This window comes from Dipodomys ordii, unplaced genomic scaffold (assembly GCF_000151885.1).
Source record: "Dipodomys ordii isolate 6190 unplaced genomic scaffold, Dord_2.0 Scaffold176, whole genome shotgun sequence".
Classification (NCBI taxonomy): domain Eukaryota; kingdom Metazoa; phylum Chordata; class Mammalia; order Rodentia; family Heteromyidae; genus Dipodomys; species Dipodomys ordii.
The window spans coordinates 1,021,415-1,039,252 of NW_012267392.1; the positions used below are offsets into that span (position 1 = coordinate 1,021,415).

The 17,838-nt window shown below is 45.5% G+C and overlaps 1 protein-coding gene across 2 annotated transcripts in view; it reads right to left on the bottom strand.

The window, feature by feature from the left end:
* Positions 1-8,579: 8,579 nt before the first annotated feature.
* The window catches only part of LOC105998883 (chromosome unknown open reading frame, human C10orf128), a 32,580-nt gene continuing 23,321 nt past the window's right edge, over positions 8,580-17,838 (bottom strand). The window contains exons 4-6 of one of the 2 annotated variants that reach the window (XR_001175714.1): positions 16,243-16,273; positions 13,638-13,745; positions 8,580-9,203 (exon numbers count right to left, since the gene is read on the bottom strand). Coding sequence is in view for 1 of the 2 variants with exons in the window: in XM_013033717.1 (XP_012889171.1) it covers positions 9,179-9,203; positions 16,243-16,273 (56 nt within the window). In the remaining variant the exon portion in view is untranslated. The remainder of the gene's footprint in view (positions 9,204-13,637; positions 13,746-16,242; positions 16,274-17,838) is intronic. The other variant, XM_013033717.1, reaches the window with a different exon arrangement.

Consider the following 17,838-nt stretch of genomic DNA (forward strand, 5'->3'; position numbering starts at 1 on the left):
TGTGTGTGTGTGTGTGTGTGTGTGTGTGTGTGTGTGTGTGCTGGTTACTGGGACTTGAACTCAGGCCCTTGTACTCTTTCTTGCTTTTTGCTCAAGGCTGGCACTCTACCACTTGAGCCAAAGTCTCCACTTCCAGCTTTGTGGTGGTTAATTGAAGGTGAGTCTCACCAACTTTTCTATCCGAGCTGACTTTAAACCTTGATCCTTAGATGTCAGCCTCCCAAGTAGTTAGTATTATAGGTGTGAGCCACCCCCTTTCCTGCTCTTTCCTTATGTTCAATGTGGTGTTATGAAGCATTCAGATAACTTTACCATCCCATTTAGAAAGTCACTGAAAATGGAATGATTTTAGTCTGACCAGGGCCATAGCCTGTTATCCTGACCAATATTTATCTTTCCTACATGGAGGATTTGACTTTGGAAAACTTCCAAAGGAATCCTCTGTAGACTTATTCCACACTAGAAAGTTTCATTCCCAACCCAATACTGGTTGCTCATTTATATAATCCTAGCTACTCAGGAGGCTGAGACTTGGAGGAGTAAAGTTTAAGGCCAATGCTGACAGAAAAGTCTGCAAAACTCCATCACCAATTAACCAGCAAAATATCAGACTGAGGGCATGGCTCAAGTGGTAGAGCACTAGCCACAAAGAGGCAAGTAGTACTGGCACATAAAAAGAAAAAGGAAGAAAGAATGGAAAAGAGAAAGAAAAAAGGAAGGAAGGAAGGAAAGCAGGTAAGTTTCAGTCCTTTGGAAGTTGTGAGAACTCTGATTCTTTGAGGGTGATTCCCTTCCTACCATCTGATGCTCTGCCTGTCACCTTCTCTGTGCAAGTAGAGTAGGGCCTCATAGCCTGAAGTTGATGTTTGGGACCATGAAATGCCCCCTCATAATTTCGGGCATATAGGCTTCCCTGTATTGTTTTCTCTAGAACTGTGTTCCATAAAGGCTGAGCTGTAAATCCACAGCCAGCAGGAAGAAAGGACAGTTTCTGGACTCCATGTCTGGCCATGTGTCCAGAGATTTTTGTACCAATGGAGACATTATCCAACCTTTTTATTTTCTCCAGTTGTGGAGCCCAATCTCAGAGCCTGGGTGTTGTTTCTGACCTCTTTTTGCTCAAGGCTAGCACTCTATCCCTTTGAACCACAGTACCACTTCCAGTTTTTGAGTAATTACTAGGAGATTAGAATCTCACAGGGACTTTTCTGCCTGAGCTGGCCTCAAACCACACTCCTCAGATCTCAGCCTCCTGAGTAGCTAGGATTACAGGTCACTTGCATTCGGCAATCTTCTCTTCTAACCAATGCGTATGAAAGCCATCAAGTTAGCTGCTCCTAAAGGGAAGGAGAGAAAGGGCATGATGGGGTTAGAGACAAAGCTGAGATGAAAACTCAGGCAAAGAGGCAAGGGTGGGGCAGGCTTTGTTCCAATGTTGGACGGAGACCAGGTACCCCTTGAATACTGGCCTAGAGGCCTTTCCACACCAGCCAGGCCATGTGTCAATGGTGGCTTTTTAGAAGTAAAAATTCCTCCCAGAGAAATTCTCATGTCGGCCAAAAGAATGCACACAAGGATTTCCATTACATGTGGTTTTTAGTAACACAAATGAGAAATGCTACACATTTAAAAAGCAAGTTAAACATTGGCAGTAATTTCGGTTCATAAAAATTGGCAAACTATGTAAAAGACAAGAACCATGTGTGCGCACATGAGAATGGATTCCACATGAATGCTGTAGAGATGGAGTTGGTAAAGAGTTGGTGTTGAAGCCTAGAGCTGTAACTAATATTGTCTTTCCTTTTTCTCTTTTTTCTTTCCTTCTTCTCCTCCCCTCCCATTCCCCCCTCTCCTCTCCTCTTCCTTTTCCTCCCCTCCATTCTCCTCCTCTTCTCTCTCCTCTTCTCTTCTCCTCTCCTCTCCTCCCTCCCCATTTCCTGTCTCCTTCCCTCCTCTCCCCTTTCCTCCCCTCTCCTTTCTCCTTTCCTGCCCTCCCATTTCCTCCCTTTCCCCGTCTCCCTCCTCCTCTCCTCTCCCTGGAAATGCATGTGTTGCTGGGATTAAACCCAGGGCCTTGCACACGCCACACAGATGCCACACAGCCCCCCCTCCCCCAGCCCACATTTTAAAATAGCTTAGAACATTTATTTCACTGTGGTCAGTCAATGTAGAGAGCACAATTTCAATTCTTCAACTTTTCCTTTTTTTAAAAAAAAAAACACATGAGGGCTGGGAAGGTGGCTCAGTGGTAGAACGCTTGCCTTGCATGCATGAGGCCCTGGGTTCAATTCCTCAGCACCACATTAGCAAAAAGAAAAAAAGCCAGAAGTGATGCTGTAGCTCAAGTGGTAGAGCACTAGCTTTGAGCTGAAGAGCTGAGGGACAGTGCCCAGACCCAGAGTTCAGGCCCCACAACCGGACCCCCCCCCAAAAAAAAACAAAAAAAACATGATTTTTTTTGTGGGTTGCTGTGGCTTCATACAAATTCCAAACTCTTCAATGGTCCCAATGGTTTATAGCCTGGCGTGCATTCTCCTGTGCGTGTGGAACATTGTTGTTATAGCCGTGTGGTCAGGTGCAGGGAGCTTCGTGGCGGCTGTCTGTTTGACATCTAATATCATGGACACATATCTTTCTTTGTGCCTTTCTTTGTATCAAGCTTAAAAAAAAACAGAATCCAATGTCTTTTGGTAGACTACTTACCCATTATTTTTCTTGTTTGTTTCAAGAGGATCACCATGTAATCCATACTAGGTGGCAGCTTGTCATCCTCTTCTATGGATAGACTGTGCAGACTGCAGGCATGCGCACCACAGCCAGCTGCTTTGCTTTGCTTTCATTACCATTCACTTGGCAACATTTTTGATCTCCTTATTTTCATATGTTGTTTGATTTTGCTTTGTTTTGCTGGATTTTGAACTCAGGGCCTTACACATACTAGCTAAGTCTTTTACCACTAAGCCTTACCTTCAGCCCTAATCCTATCTTTCTCCTCCTCCTCCTCCTCCTCCTCTTCTTCTTCTTCTTGTTCTTCTTCTTGTTCTTCTTCTCTTTCTTGTTCTTCTTCTTCTTTTCCTCCTCTTCTTCTCTTCTGCTCCTCTTCCTCCTCCTCCTCCTTCTCTTCCTCCTCTTCTTTTCTTTCCTTTTCTTATTCACCCTCTTCCTCCTCTACTTCTATTTCTCTTCTTCTTTACCTTCTTCCTTACCACCTTCTTCTCTTTCTCATTTCTCCCTTTCTTTCTTTTTATAATGGTACTGAGGCCTGGACTCACAGTCTCACACTCTTGCTTAGCTTTTTCATTCAAGGATGACATTCTACCATTTGAGTCACAACTCCAATTCCTGGTTTTTGCTGCTTAATTAGAAATAAAAAGTTTATCAGATTTATTTGCCCAGCCTGACCCTTAACCACACCCCTCAGCTGTCCCTGAGTAGCTAAGATGACATGTATGAGACACTGGTGCTTGGCTATTTGTGTGTGTGCATGCATGCACACACATGCATGCAGATACACGCACACACATACACAGGTGTGCTAGGATGGCTATTTGTGTGTGTGTGCATGCACATGCATGCACACACATGCGTGCAGATACATGCACACACATACACAGGCATGCTAGTACTGGATCTTGCACTCGAGACTCCATACTCTTGCTCAGCTTTCTTGGTTGTTCATAGTTCATGTTCTATCACTTGAGCCACACCTCCACTCTCAGTATTGCTGGTTAATTGGATGACTCTACAGTACTCAGTCTCAAAGCCCTTTTGTTATAACACTGCTCTGTCCTGCACAGACACAAATGAGAAAAACATTGGTCAGCTGAAATTCAGGGCCATGGATACTTTAGACTGGAAATAGGCCAGGAAGTGAGGTTTGAGGGTCAGTCTCTCACTCTATATTCTCAGCCTGAGAGATAGGCCCCCTCATTTGTCATCTGATGGTAACATATTTGTGGGGGGAAATCACCTCTTTTGAAGGATGATTAATGAATCTGACATGCCTCAGATGAGGACAAATGACAGAAGGAAAAGTGTCAGTCAGTGGCGGTGCCCTGAGCATAGCCCAAATCCACCTCATGTAGGTCGTCTGCCTCAGGCCACCTCTCCACCTAACTTTGGGCTCTTCTGGGCTCAGCCTCTTCTCATCTAAGCAGGCCTTCCTACAGACTTTGCTTTCTTGCTTTCTTTCTTTTTTGTTATTCATGGGATTTGAACTCAGGGCCTAGGCACTGCCCCCAAGTTTTTTTTTAATATATATTTTTATTGTAAAGATACTGTACAGAGGGGTTAAAGTTACATGAGTAAGGTAATGAGTACATTTCCTATCGAGCATTGTTACCCCCTCCTTTGTTTTTCCCTTACCATCCCTTCCCTCCCCACCTCCCCATTTCCAAGCTTTTGTGTTCAACGCTAGCACTCTACCTCTTTAGCCACAACACCACTTCTGGTTTTCTAGTGGTTAATTGGAGATAAGAGGCCGCATTTACCCAAATGATCACAAACAAGACCATACTAAAACTACCAGCACAACTATGTTTATTGCAGCATTATTTCCCATAGCTAAGATATGGAAACAACCCAGATGCCCCTCAGTAGATGAATGGAATTCTATGCCTCCATCAGAAAGAATGGCATTGCTCCACTTGTTAGGAAATGGAAAGACTTGGAACAAATTATATTAAGTGAAGTAAGCCAGGCCCAAAGAAACATAGGTCCCATAGTTTCCCTTATTTGCAATAACTAGTATACGTCTGAGATAAGCAGAAATAGTCAGATAAGGTGACGTTAGGCGAAATGAACCCCAAGATAAGAACTCAAATGGTTTTTCTTTCTTGCAATTGTTTCTAACATATTTATAAGATGACTTCTTTGTTGCTTTGTATGTCCCTCCCCCACGGTATAACCCCTGTTTTCACTGTATTTGATGTTGGTATAATTTGTGGAGGGGAAGGGAAAAATAACTTTTTAAAATAGGGATACAGGTGGACCCATTGTAACAATGAGATATACAAGATGTTATGTTGAAAAATGAACTTTACAACTTTGGGGGGGTGTGGAAAGATGGGAAGGGATGGGAAGGGGAAACAAAGGAGGAGGAGGCAACAATGCTTGATAAGAAATGTACTCACTACCTTGCTCATGTAATTGTAAGCCCTCTGTACCACATTTTCACAATAAAAAATGGGAAAAATCATTTATATATATATATATATATTTTTTTTAAAAAGTCTCAGACTTTCCTGGCCAGGCTGTCTTTGAACATCGATCCTCAGATCTCAGCCTCCTGAATAGCTATGATTACAGGCCTCAGCCTTCTGCAGACTTTTCTTGTGGAGGACAAAGCCTTCTTTTCATATCATGGGTCCCCAAGAATGTGCTAATTGTCCACATAAGCCTTTATAACCCCAATATTTGGATATGAATCCCACAGAAACATGAAGTTTGTTCTTTCAAATATAGCCTGTCTTGGTTTCTTCCTAAGAGTTGAAGTTAGAGACCCAGTACCTGGTTGCAGACTGTAAGAAAAGCAATCTTTGCATCAAATCAAAGTATCTCCATCTTTTAGCCAGTCACAGTTCTGTGCTGATATTTCCAGGAATTATTTGCTTCCTGAGTTCAACTGTAGCTATCATCTGTGTTGTTTGTAACCAGTCAGCCACGTCAAAGGTATGAATTAAAGAATAGACTCCCTCCCCTGGAGTGGGAACTTTCCACTGATTTTACCAACCATCCCCAACTGTAACCATCAGCCACCTCATCCGTAGCCCCGTTGCTAGTCAGCCACAATGAGACAGACCCCTTTGAGTGGGAACTTGCTCTAGGGATAGTTGGAGTATTTCTAACTTCCTTGTACTACCCCATTACCCTGGTAACCAATTTAAACAGAACAAGAGCTTAACTCTTTGACAAGGAGGAAGGACAGTGTGGGTTGGGATTTAAAAAAAAATAGCAGGGCTGGGAAGGTGGCTCAGTGGTAGAGCGCTTGCCTTGCATGCCTTAGGCCCTGGGTTCGATTCCTCAGCACCACATAAGAAAAAAGAAAAAAGCCAGAAGTGGTGCTGTGGCTCAAGTGGTAGAGCGCTAGCCTTGAGCTGAAGAGCTGAGGGACAGCGCCCAGGCACAGAGTTCAGGCCCCATGACTGGACCCCCCCCAAAAAAAATAGCAGGCCACCTCATCAGAGTGCCTACCTGGCTCTGGGGAGCTTTGCAGTGTACCCTTCTGCGCAAAGATTAATTGCCTTGAAAAAATCCATCTCTCTTCTGTGCCTATTCATTTTCTGACACCAGAGCATCATGTGTCTACAATCTGACCCTTCCCCAAGCCAGTGGCCCACAGCCAAGTCAATGACTCACAACTTTGGGAGCAGAGTTGAGGCTCCCTCTCCTGTTCCTTCCTCGCGAAGGCCTCCCTAAGCCAGCACAGGTATTTCTCCCTCTAACGCCCATCCCACAACCCTTCCACTATTTGCATTGTGTGTATATGTATGTGTGTGTGTGTGTGTGTACATGCACGCCAGTTCTGGGACTTGTTCTCAGGCCCTGGGTGCTATCTCTATCTCTGAGACTTTTTTTTTTTTGCTCAAAGCTAGTGCTCTACCACTTGAGTCACAGCTTTCCACTTCTGGCTTTGTGGTGACTAATTTTGAGATAAGAGAGTCTCATAACCTTTCCTATCTGGCCTGGCTCCAAACCATGATCCTCAGATCCCAGCCTCCTGATTAGCCAGGATTACAACTGTGAAACACTAGTACCTGGCCTGATTCTTCATTTCTTGACTTTGTCCAGTAATTCTCCTAAATCACCCCCTCCTCCAGGTACTGAGTCCTGGAAACTCCGAGCTCCAGCTGTGCTGTTGGGTCCTGGCCACTACTGTCACCTGAGGCCTACTGCACCAAACACCCTGTGGCTGGCTGTTCTCTTCCTAGAGGTGGTGAATCACTATCCCTTCCCTTGAAGCATGGCATTCCCCAAACCATGGCAGGCTAGATCTTGTCAAAGCACTGCATGTGTTTGGGGGGCTCAGAGGCACACTGGACAAGAGAGCAAGGGCATCCTTGGTGTCCAGTGCATATTTCTTAACCACAGAATGAGATAACCATGTTGGAATAGCCTTGACTCACGATCAAGTTCATCAGGAAACTCCAAATTCTTCTAAGAGCTACTGGCCACTGGACCCTCATCCACAAGGAGCTGTCACGAGTGGGTGGAGAGGATTTCTGGTAGAGAAAGAAGCTTAGGGCATGGAGAGTTAAGCTAGAGAGCCACATTCTAAGGACCCCAGTCCATGTGGTTTCCTGATGAGGGAACTCTTCGCTGGCATACAGCATAAATGACATTTCAGCCAATAATGGGCTGCATAAATAACAGCCCTGTAAGATTCAATTGTTTAGTGAGTTGGTCTAAAAACACTATGGTGTTTCCACCATCATGAAAGCACTCAATGAACCTTGAATTTCTCAGGACATAACTCTGTCATATCCCACTGTCTCTACTGCACTTGGAGCTAAAATAAAACCAGACTCCCGACAGCAAATGATATGTATGGGGCATAAAACAATGGATGGGGAACCCAGAGCCCTTCACCTTTAGCTCACAAGTGATTTCACCATTCACCAACTAGATGTCTTAATTAAACTGCTGCTAAAAGAAACAAATCAATTAGCAGATCTCTTCCAAGATGGTTTATTCTATCTTACACACAGAAAATTGCTTATGAGTAGCGCATTGCCGCTTTAGGTGATCAGTTAACAAAGGCTGCTAATGAAAAACATTGTTATCAAGTTAGACAAAAGACACCATGGGAATTGAGGCAAATTATCATAACTCAGCACTTCATTTTGAAACAGAGCTTAGCTGCCATCATATGTGAGGAGGGGAACCCAACCCAAAGAGTCATTGTTCAGGGCCACCTGGATTTGTACAGAATTCCTTCTAGAAAAAGGTTAGAAATCAATGTGAGGGCCAGGTGCTGGCGATTCATTCTTCTTATCCTCACTACTCAGAAGGCTGAGATATGACGATCAAGGTTAGAGGCCAGCCTAGGAAGACAAATCCAAGAAACTCTGATCTCCAATTAACTAGCAAAAAGAAGTGGAGGTGGTTCATGTGGTAGATCACTTGAGCAAAACAAGCTAAGTGATAGTTTAGGGCCTTGAGTTCAAGCCCAAGTACCAGTACACATGTGCGTGCATCCCCACCCCCCCCACCCCCACACAGACACACACACACATACACATCGAAGTGAGGGGAACATTTGTGCCTTAGAACTTTTGACTGAATAATAATAGAATGTTGTGTTTCCCTGCCAGTCCTGTCTACCTTGCATATATCATGCAGATTGCAATAATCACCATAAAATAATGGCATGAGAACAATAGCTTACATTTGTGTAGCTCTCTATGAGACACATACATTTTTCCCTTAGTTCTTTGCTATTGCTTTTTTTTTTGCCAATCCTGGGGCTTGAACTCAGGGCCTGGGCACTGTCCCTGAGCTTATTTTGCTCAAGGTTAGCACTCTACCACTTGAGCCACAGCACCACTTCTGGCCTTTTGTGTTTATGTGGTGCTGAAGAACCGAACCCAGGCCTTCATGCATGTTAGGCAATCACTCTACCACTAAGCCACATTCCCAGCCCCTGCTGCCCCTTTTATTTGAAGATCCACACAGCTGCCAGTCTCAGCCCACAGCTGCCCAGGACCTTTCTCTTTCTAGTAAGTCAGTCTTCCATTGATGGCCCTTATAACTGACTTACCATTATCTCAACATTTTTCTGGATGTTCATACAGGATGGCTTTAATGTGGCAGCTAAAATGATGAGGCCGAGTTCTAGAAAATTTGTCTTAACTGTTGAAATGGTGGGGCTGAGGAAACTGGGCCCTGAGCTCTCTTTACCAGGCCTGGAGACAACACCACCATAGGAAGCATGAAGAGCTCCCTTATTGGGAGGGGGCCTGCGTTGGATGATAGGAATTGACTGGCTTCCATCTTTGCCTGTTAGCTCTGAGCAGTTAGCCTTGCTGAAGAGGAAAAGGCACTGTTGATTCTAGTCCTTTCACAATTTGTTTCTCACACTGAGTCCACCGAAGGTCCATTGTCTACCTTAGGCATCCAGATTCAAAGAATTGCGGAGGTTGTACCTGTGGGCAAATTGTCCAGACAGCCAATGCTCTGCTCACAGCTCAATCACCTGGTCATCTCTGGAAAGGAAGAGAAAGATCTGAAAGAGTTACCAAGTCTTACGTACAAGACTTACTTACAAGACTTACTTACAAGTCACTATGCTCTAAATACTGTATTGTGCTTATGTGCAACAAACCCGGCAGGTAGAGGGAATCATGGACAAGAGGTAGCAGGATTGGGTGTCTCCTGAGCTATCCAGAAACAGGCCTGTGGCCAGGAGCTTCCAGGGAAAGGAAGTCAGTTTTTCAGATCAATTGGAACTCTGTGATTGTTTTCTGGCCAGACAAAATCCCAAGCAGTTTGAGGAATGAGAGGAAAGCAGTGCTTCCCATGTCAGTAGAGCATATTTGGGGGAAGTGCCGAGTCTGTAGTTGAAGAGTCTGTACAGATCTGAACCAATGCTATGAGGAAAAAGGTGGAGAGATCTGTTAGAGTTGCCTGGACACCCATTCTAGTTACCTGATACAGATCCCACCACCCCACCTCTTCCTCATTACCTGCACAGCCCAGGCCACCCATTATATACCAAAACCACACACAATTCTCTAACCTGACAGGGCCTCTCACTACTTTTCCACTGATCACTCATAAAAGCCCCCCCAGTCTCCAAGAAGCATTGGATCCAAGCTTCTGCTTGAGACCCTCAATGGTCTTTCTCTCCTGAATGAAACCTGTGCCACTCCTGCCTACCTACCTCTTCATTACCTCTTTCAGTCTAACAAGAGCTATAGGAAAGTACCTGGAAAATGATGTCCTCTTGTTCTTTCTCTTGTGTGTGTGTGTGCCAGGACTGGGGCTTGAACTCAGGGTACTTGTGCTTGGATTCAGGGCTTTGTACTCTCACTTGGCTTTTTCATTCACGGCTGGAGCTCTACCACTTGAACCACAGCTCTACTCCCAGGTTTTGGAAATAAATTGGAGAGAAGAGTTTCACAGACTTTCCTACCTGGGCAGGCTTTGAACCACAGTCCTCAGATCTCAGCCTCCTGAGTAGCTAGGATTACAGAAGTCTACCACCAGCTGCCAGCTATGAAACCCATTATTAGTACAAGTAATAGAAACTAATATTTTTAAAATTAATAGACTAATATTTTTTTCTGAAGACAAAGGCATAGTGAGAGAAGTGGAAAGAAATGGAGGAAAGACTCAAGTGAGAATTACCAGCATTATCAGGAGTTTGTACATCTCCCTTGAAGGATAATGAGCTCATAAGCACCCAAGTTGACAGATTGCCCAGTCTAGACAATGAGGCTGAGCAATGAGTTCATCCTGCTGATTGTCTTCATCAAACCCTGAGTTAAAAGGGCTTCATCTTGAGTGGCTGGACCTCTGTCAGAATCTGCACTTGAGGTGCTGATGCCCCGGGGGGATGGGTAGCCAGGAAGTGGCCTCCTCCCATGGCTGGCTGCAGCTCCGAGCTTGGAATTGGCTGTGGCAGGATGGCTTAGTGGATGAGGCTGATCTTTGACACACAGTACTGGCTCTGAACCAGTGGGTTTGCCAGCCACCAGGAATCTAGGAACAACTTTCAGTAAAAGGCAAGGTAGGCAGGGTCTTGGGGAAGCATGTGATGACTGGAGAAAAAGACGAGTTATGACTGCAGGGCACCCTGGGGTGTATCAGGAGAACAGGTGAGCCAGGCACAGGTGGCTCCTGACTGTAATCCTAGCTACTCAAGAGGCTGAGATCTAGGATCACGGTTCAAAGCCAACCAGGGCAGGAAAGTTGGTGAGACTCTGATCTCCATTTTAGTACCAGAAAACCAGGAGCAGAACTTTGGCTGAAAGTGATAGAACACTAACATTGAACAAAAGAGCTCGGAGATGGTGAAAGAAAGAAAAGAAAGAAAGAAAGAAAGAAAGAAAGAAAGAAAGAAAGAAAGAAAGAAAGAAAGGAAGGAAGGAAGGAAGGAAGAAAGAAAGAAAGAAATGAAAGGAAGGAAGGAGGAAGGAAGGGAGGGAGGGAGAGAGGAAGGAAGGAAGGAAAGAAGGGAGAGAGAGGAAGGAAGGAAGGAAGGAAGAAAGAAAGAAAGAAAGAAAGAAAGAAGGAGGAAAGAGTGATTGATTTGTGGCTCTAGAATCCTAGCTACCCAAGTGGCTGAGATCTGACAATCAAGGTTCAATGCCAGCTAAGGCAGACAAAACTGTGAGACATTTATCTCCAATCAGCCAAATAAAACAACAACAACAATACCACTGAAATGGGGAGACTGGGTCTAGCTAGCGCTATCTTGGCCACATGGTGGATAGGAAATTGGCTTTAACTGGGCCATCTTGTCTTCATGGTGGAGGAGGGTGGAGTCCTACCTCCCAGGTGATGGGCGTGTCTGAATTCCTAGAGGCAGGGGTGGGAACTTGGACCACGGGTTTCTGGACCGTCAGTCCTATGCCTTGAACATGGGAGACTGTTGAGTTTCCCATGACCCTGTCCCATGCCCCAGCATTATTTAGGACTGGATGAGCTCAGGCACCATTATGCCAGGCCTTGTGTGCCTGTGTCTTCTGTCTCCACTCTGGTCGCCATGGCATCCCACTTCATTTCTCCATTGGAATTGATATGGTTTGTTGGTATTGTTTTTCTGCTCTTTCTTTCCCCTCCTGCTCTCATGGCCCAGTTTTTTGACAGTGTTGAGTGTATTTGAGGGGCTGCAGGTCTTTGAGACAGGAGTCCACTTGCAACCGCCAGCTGTCCAATAAAGATTCCCAACTCAACCTCTCAAGATGGGGCTTCTCTGTTTCTCGTGACTGAGTTGCCTTACATATCTTAACACACTGTAGGAGCATCTTCGGATCTACTGAGCAGGGGCAGCTGTCCAGTCTAATTCTGGAAGTGTTTGGTGTATATAATTAGGATAGGGAAAATGTATGAACATATTTTGTAGCATTGAGAGCCAGAGTTTTTACTTGGAAGGAGAAGAGTTCAAATCATGAATAGGGGAAGCTCAGGAAGAACTTCGTGGGATTGACTTTGTGATTAAACACATACTTCTTGCTGCCCATTGCTGGAGTCTGGAAGCAGTGGCCTTCAGTGGCCCTGACCACAAGGTAATCAGATCTGGTTTTCATGTGTGTGTGTGTGTGTTTGTGTGTGTGTGTGTGCATGTGGGCTGGTAGTGGGGCTTGAACTCAGGGCCTGGGTACTGTCTCTTAGCTTTTTCACTCAAGGCTAGCCCTCTACACTTGAACCACACCTCTGTTTCTTACTTCTTTTCTTTTTGGTGGGCACTTGGAGTTAAGAGTCTTATGGACTCTTCTTCCCAGGCTGCTTTCAACCATGATCCTCAGATCTCAGCTTCCTGTATAGCTAGGCTTACAGGTGTAAGCCACCAGTGCCTGGCTGAAATACCCTCTTGTGCAACTAATGTATGGTATAATTTTAAAACCCTACATCTATCAAATGTAGAAGAAGTGCTAGAATTGGAAACGTAGTAATTTTGTAACCACCAAGAGCCAAAGCTCATTCAGGCACAGATCCTGAACAGATTCAAAGTCAGTACTGAGGAATTGGTAGTGGTCAGATAGTCACATGAATCTCAAAGTACCAGTCCTTCCTAACTGCAAAGGGGAATGTTTTTTGTGTTTTTGTTTCTTTTTCTGGTCATGGGGCCTGAACTCTGGGCCTGGGCGCTGTCCCTCAGCTCTTCAGCTCAAGGCTAGTGCTCTACCACTTGAGCCAAGCACCACTTCCGGCTTTTTCTGCTTATGTGGTGCTAAGGAATCGAGCCAGGGCCTCATGCATGCAAGGCAAGCGCTCTACCACTGAGCCACCTTCCCAGCCCCAAAGGGGAATGTTTTAATCTCTATATGCAGAAGCCAGAGTCATTTCCTGTCAAGCCATCAAATGAAGCATCACCAGCAGTGTAGCTGGCTGTAGCCATGTGCCTGCTGACTCATACCAGAAAAGAAACACAAAATCGTCTTGAAGCTCCCCTCTCTACCCTCTTCTCCCCTCCCTTCTCTTCCCCTTTCCTTCCCTATGTAGTATTCTTGACCAAAACCAACACAATACAATAACAACAAATTCAGTCTGGACCTCTTTATGTGGAAACAGGAAACAAACAAATCTACAAAATGAGAAATCATATGAGAGAAATTAAATAAGGCTTGGTTCCTTCCAAATTGATGTGAAATGGTAAGAAAAAGGCAGAAATTGTCCACCACTGACTAAAGAGAGATAAAATCAAACCCAGTGATATTTTCTGCACTGAATAAGTAGAGCAATAAAAGGTTACTCTGAAAACAATTGGAGAAATGTGACTACAGAAGGGGAAATTGGTGACATTACAGAATTAAGGTTCATCTCAGGAATGGCCTCTGTGCTGGGACTATGGGAGGCACAATTGTGATGGATTTAGGGGTGAAATACCATGATGCTGCATGGATTTTCACATGGGCCAACCAAGAAAAATAATTCTATGAGTACAGAGAAAATGCAAAACAAGCAAAACATACTTGGAAGCCTGGAAAGGGGAGGATCAGTCAGAACAGTTCTTCAGAATCCTTCTCAACCCATGGCTGGGTACAGTGGTACCTTCCTCTCATCCCAAGCTATGTAAGAGACTGAGAATAAGAGGATTGAGGTTTCAAGTCAGGCCTGGGAGAAAAATCCTCGAGGCTCCATCTCCATGAACAGTGGCCAGATATCATAGGCACACAACTATGATCCCAGAGACTATAGGAAGCGTCAAGTGGGCAGATCATAACTCAAGCATGTGCTGGAGGAAGATGTGAGATTATCTCAAAAACAACCAGCAAAAATCCTCCAGCATGAAGGCTTGGCTTAGGTGGTAGAGCATCAGCTTGGCAAGTGTAAAGTTCTGAGTTCAAACCACTAGGAAAAAAGCAACAGTGCAATGCCCTGTGGCCCTGCACTGTGACCCTGCCCTCTGGCTCCAGTCCCTAGCCACAGACACACACACAGAGGCTTCATCCATCAGTCTCCAAAGCAGTGCTGAGCAGACAACACATATTTTGGATTTTCTTTTCATCTTTGCCTGTGCATGTGCACAGAAGAGCCATAAACCACTAGGGACAGTAACAACCCTCCCTACATTGAGCACAAAAATTTCTCATTTTCATTCAACTCAAGTCCTCTAAGCTTGCTAATGAACACTTCACCATCGAAGCCATGTGACAAACCTTTATTATTAGTATATTATTATTATTATTGTTATTTCAGATAAGTTGTCTCATTAACTTTTCCCTAGCTGACTTTGAACCAGGATCCTCCTATCTCTGCCTCCTGAGTAGCTGGTATTAACAATGTGCACCACTATACTGGGCCATCCAACCATTTGGAGAAACTCAGTGTTAGGTTCTAAAACAAGGCAATAGGCCCTTTGGGAACTAAGTCCTAGGTGGTAGAAAGCACACACAAAGCTGGGCACACGCGGACTCTAGCTTGTTCTTAATGCTTCTTTGGGATCTTAAATCTTCCGGACTCTCACTGACTCCCTCTAGTGTTAGTTTTGGAAAGTGTGCCTACTTCTTTCCAAAGTCTCAATTCCTTCCCTTCCTGCCTGCCTTTCTCCAGTTCTTCTTTCTCTAGCACTTGGCTTTCATTTTTAAAAATTCTGGTCCTAGGGCTTGAACTTAGGGCCTAAGCACTGTCTCTGAGTATTTTTTTCCTCAAGTCTAATGCTCTACCACTTGAGCAACAGCTCCTCTTCTGGCTTTTTTGGTGGTTCATTGGAGATAAGAGTCTCATGCATGTTCCTTCCTTGGCTGGCTTTGAAACTCAATCTAAAAATCTCAGTCCCCTGAGCAGCTAGAATTACAGGCATGAGCCACCAACATCCAGCTTCAAATATTTGTTTTGAATAACTATGGCAGCCACCCCGGTCCACCCCATCTGCCTGGATTATGAAAAATACCTTCCTTTAGCCTACACCTCTCCAAAAAAAAATCCTTCCAGAGAAGGTCCACTTCTCTGCTGTCTCTACTGAGCTTTGCAGCCAGTCCAAATCTCTTATAGGACCATCTAACCTGGTGCCAGGGCTCCTCCTCTGGCACCTAGGAGAAAGAATATTCCATCCACTCCCTGCCTAGAATCACCTGGTTGATGAAGTATCAGGAAAACCTTCAGACTCCTTCACTTAGCCGCTTCACTGTTGGATCCTCCCTGAGGAGGAACTATACATCTTTGCAGCCTTTTCTTTCTACAATAAGCCAAACATCCCTATGCATGCCCATGTGAGCTTATCCTCCCGCTTCTGCAACAGACCAAGCCCCACCACCCTACTCTATGCACTGCTTCCGAATGGGCTCTGCACCCCCAGCACCCCCAACACCCAAGGCACACGGGCTTAATCCTGTCCTGGCATTCTGTGGCTCTCTATTCGGCAGCCTAGAGTCCCCTGTAAGCTTCCTCCTTTCTCAGCCCAGTACCTGGCCCAGAGCTGTGCCTGTTCATTCATTCAACACTTCTGTGGGTACTGGGATCTAGGTACTTGTGTCAAGTGCTGGGGATACAGAGATGAAAAGGAAGACCTCCCCTCGAGGAGCTGACATTTTAGGGAGCAGACTATAAAAATGAAGATATATGAATGTCATCTAATGTCATCTAGCAAAAAGAGCCTTTAAGAAAATCTAACCCAAGACGTGTGCTGGAAAGCCCAAGCCCTTGACTATTGTGCGCACGCAATGTGTGTGAGTGTGTGTGCTGGTCCTGGTGCATGAACTCAGGTCCTGGGCACTGTCCCTGAGCATCTTTTGCTCCAGGCTAGCACTCTACCACTTGCCTCACAGCGCCACTTCTTGATTTGTTTTTTGATGATTAGCTGGAGATGAGTTGCACAGACTTTCCTGCCTGGGCTGGCTTCAAACTGCAATGCTCAGATCTCAGCCTCCTGAGTAGCTAAGACTACAATGTGAGCCACCAGTGCGCAGCGGTGGCTATCACTCTTTGTGGTCCCCACTCTCATGATACCCACCCATTAGTACAAAGAAGGAGAGAGTGAGAAAGGGAGGACATGTCTCTCTGCCCTGAGAGAAAGCCAGGATGCAGCAAGACAGGAGATCCACCAGCCCCCTCTGACTTCATCCGTGGCCATCTTACCTGGAGGTTCTCTTCTTGCACATGATGGTGTCTAGACAGAGAAAACACAGCATTAGAAAGGGGACCTGTGACACTGGCTCAATCTCACAGGGCCACTGATGGCTGGGGTCAGGAGGGCCGTGCTGAGAGGCTCTGGGCCAGTCACTTGCTGGAAGGTGAACCCAGCTTGGCCTTGGTCACAGTTAATGCATCTCTCTTCAGATCCCGTCACTAGGCCCCCTAAACTGGCACATAGCTGAGTCTAAGTGATCCCTAGAGCTTTCTTATCACCCTAAATCTTCCTTCCACTTGTAGCTCTGGGGCTCCCTTCTTTGCTAATGTCCTGAAGAGGTCTGTGGTGGTGATTCAGGGCTGTTTCCTTCCTCTTCATAGTAGACATACAAAAGCAAGGAGACATCAGTGTCTAAGATGAATGGAACCCCTCGTGTCCTGGACAAATAGCAAGAAATTAGTATCTTGGGAATCCCCCCATGTCACATCCAGCCTCTGGACTGAATCTCTCTTTCATACGTCATGTGTGTGTGTGTGTGTGTGTGTGTGTGTGCACGCGCACACGTGCACACATGCACGCACCCATGAGCATGTGCACCAATACTGAGGCTTGAACTCACACTCGGCTCACACTCTTGCTTGGCTTTTTCCACTCAATGCTTACATTCTACCACTTGAGCCACACCTGCCTCTTCTAGCTTTTTGCTGGTTAATTAGCAATAAGGGTCTCATGGACTTTTCTGCTCAAGCTGGCTTCAAGCATCAATCCTCAGCTCTCAGCCTCCTGAGCAGCTAGGATTACAGGTGTGACCCAACAACACCGGGTTCTATGTCTTTATAGTCAAAATTTCCAGTCAAAATTCTCCAAGGGTACAAAAACATCTTGGAGAACATTTACAGTCATTTCATTGAGTCTACTTCAAGAAGGGGGAAACACATCCCAGGGAAAGAGCACTTGGCTGGTGTGCTCAGGCCCCGGCATCCACCCCAGAACAGCAAAAGAAAAAAAAGAAAAGTAATACAACAGCAGATGCATTGTGGGAGATATTTGGGGACAGACGAACATAAATCAGTACTGCCTTCTGCTAGGTCACAGTCACGCTGACTGCTCAGCTTCTGCTCAAGGAGGCCCATTTCCTGCTCAGGTCCTCGGGACGTGGACCACACTGTGGCTCTCCCACACACAGCAGTGGTTTGTCTGACATCACAGCACTGATATCCACCATGCTTGGGCCCACCTCATGGCTGCATCCTTGAATTAAGAAACAAAGTCCTGCATGAAGCCAACTTCAGATCTTCTTCCCAACATTCTCTAGGGGACTTGGGGCTCAGAAACATCAAGAACAGTGGAACAGAGAAGTGTAAAACAGAGAGACACAAAGCACAGCTACAAGAGACAGAGAGACAGACACAGAGGGAGGATGGGACAAAAAGACAGACAGAAGCCAGGTGCTGGTGATCACACCTGTAATCTTAGTGACTCAGGCGGCTGAGATCTGAGGGTCAATGTTCGAAGCCAGTTTGGGCAGAAAAGCCCATGAGACTCTAATCTCCAATTAACCACAAAAAAACTGGAAGTGGAGCCATGGCTCAAGTGGTAGAGCA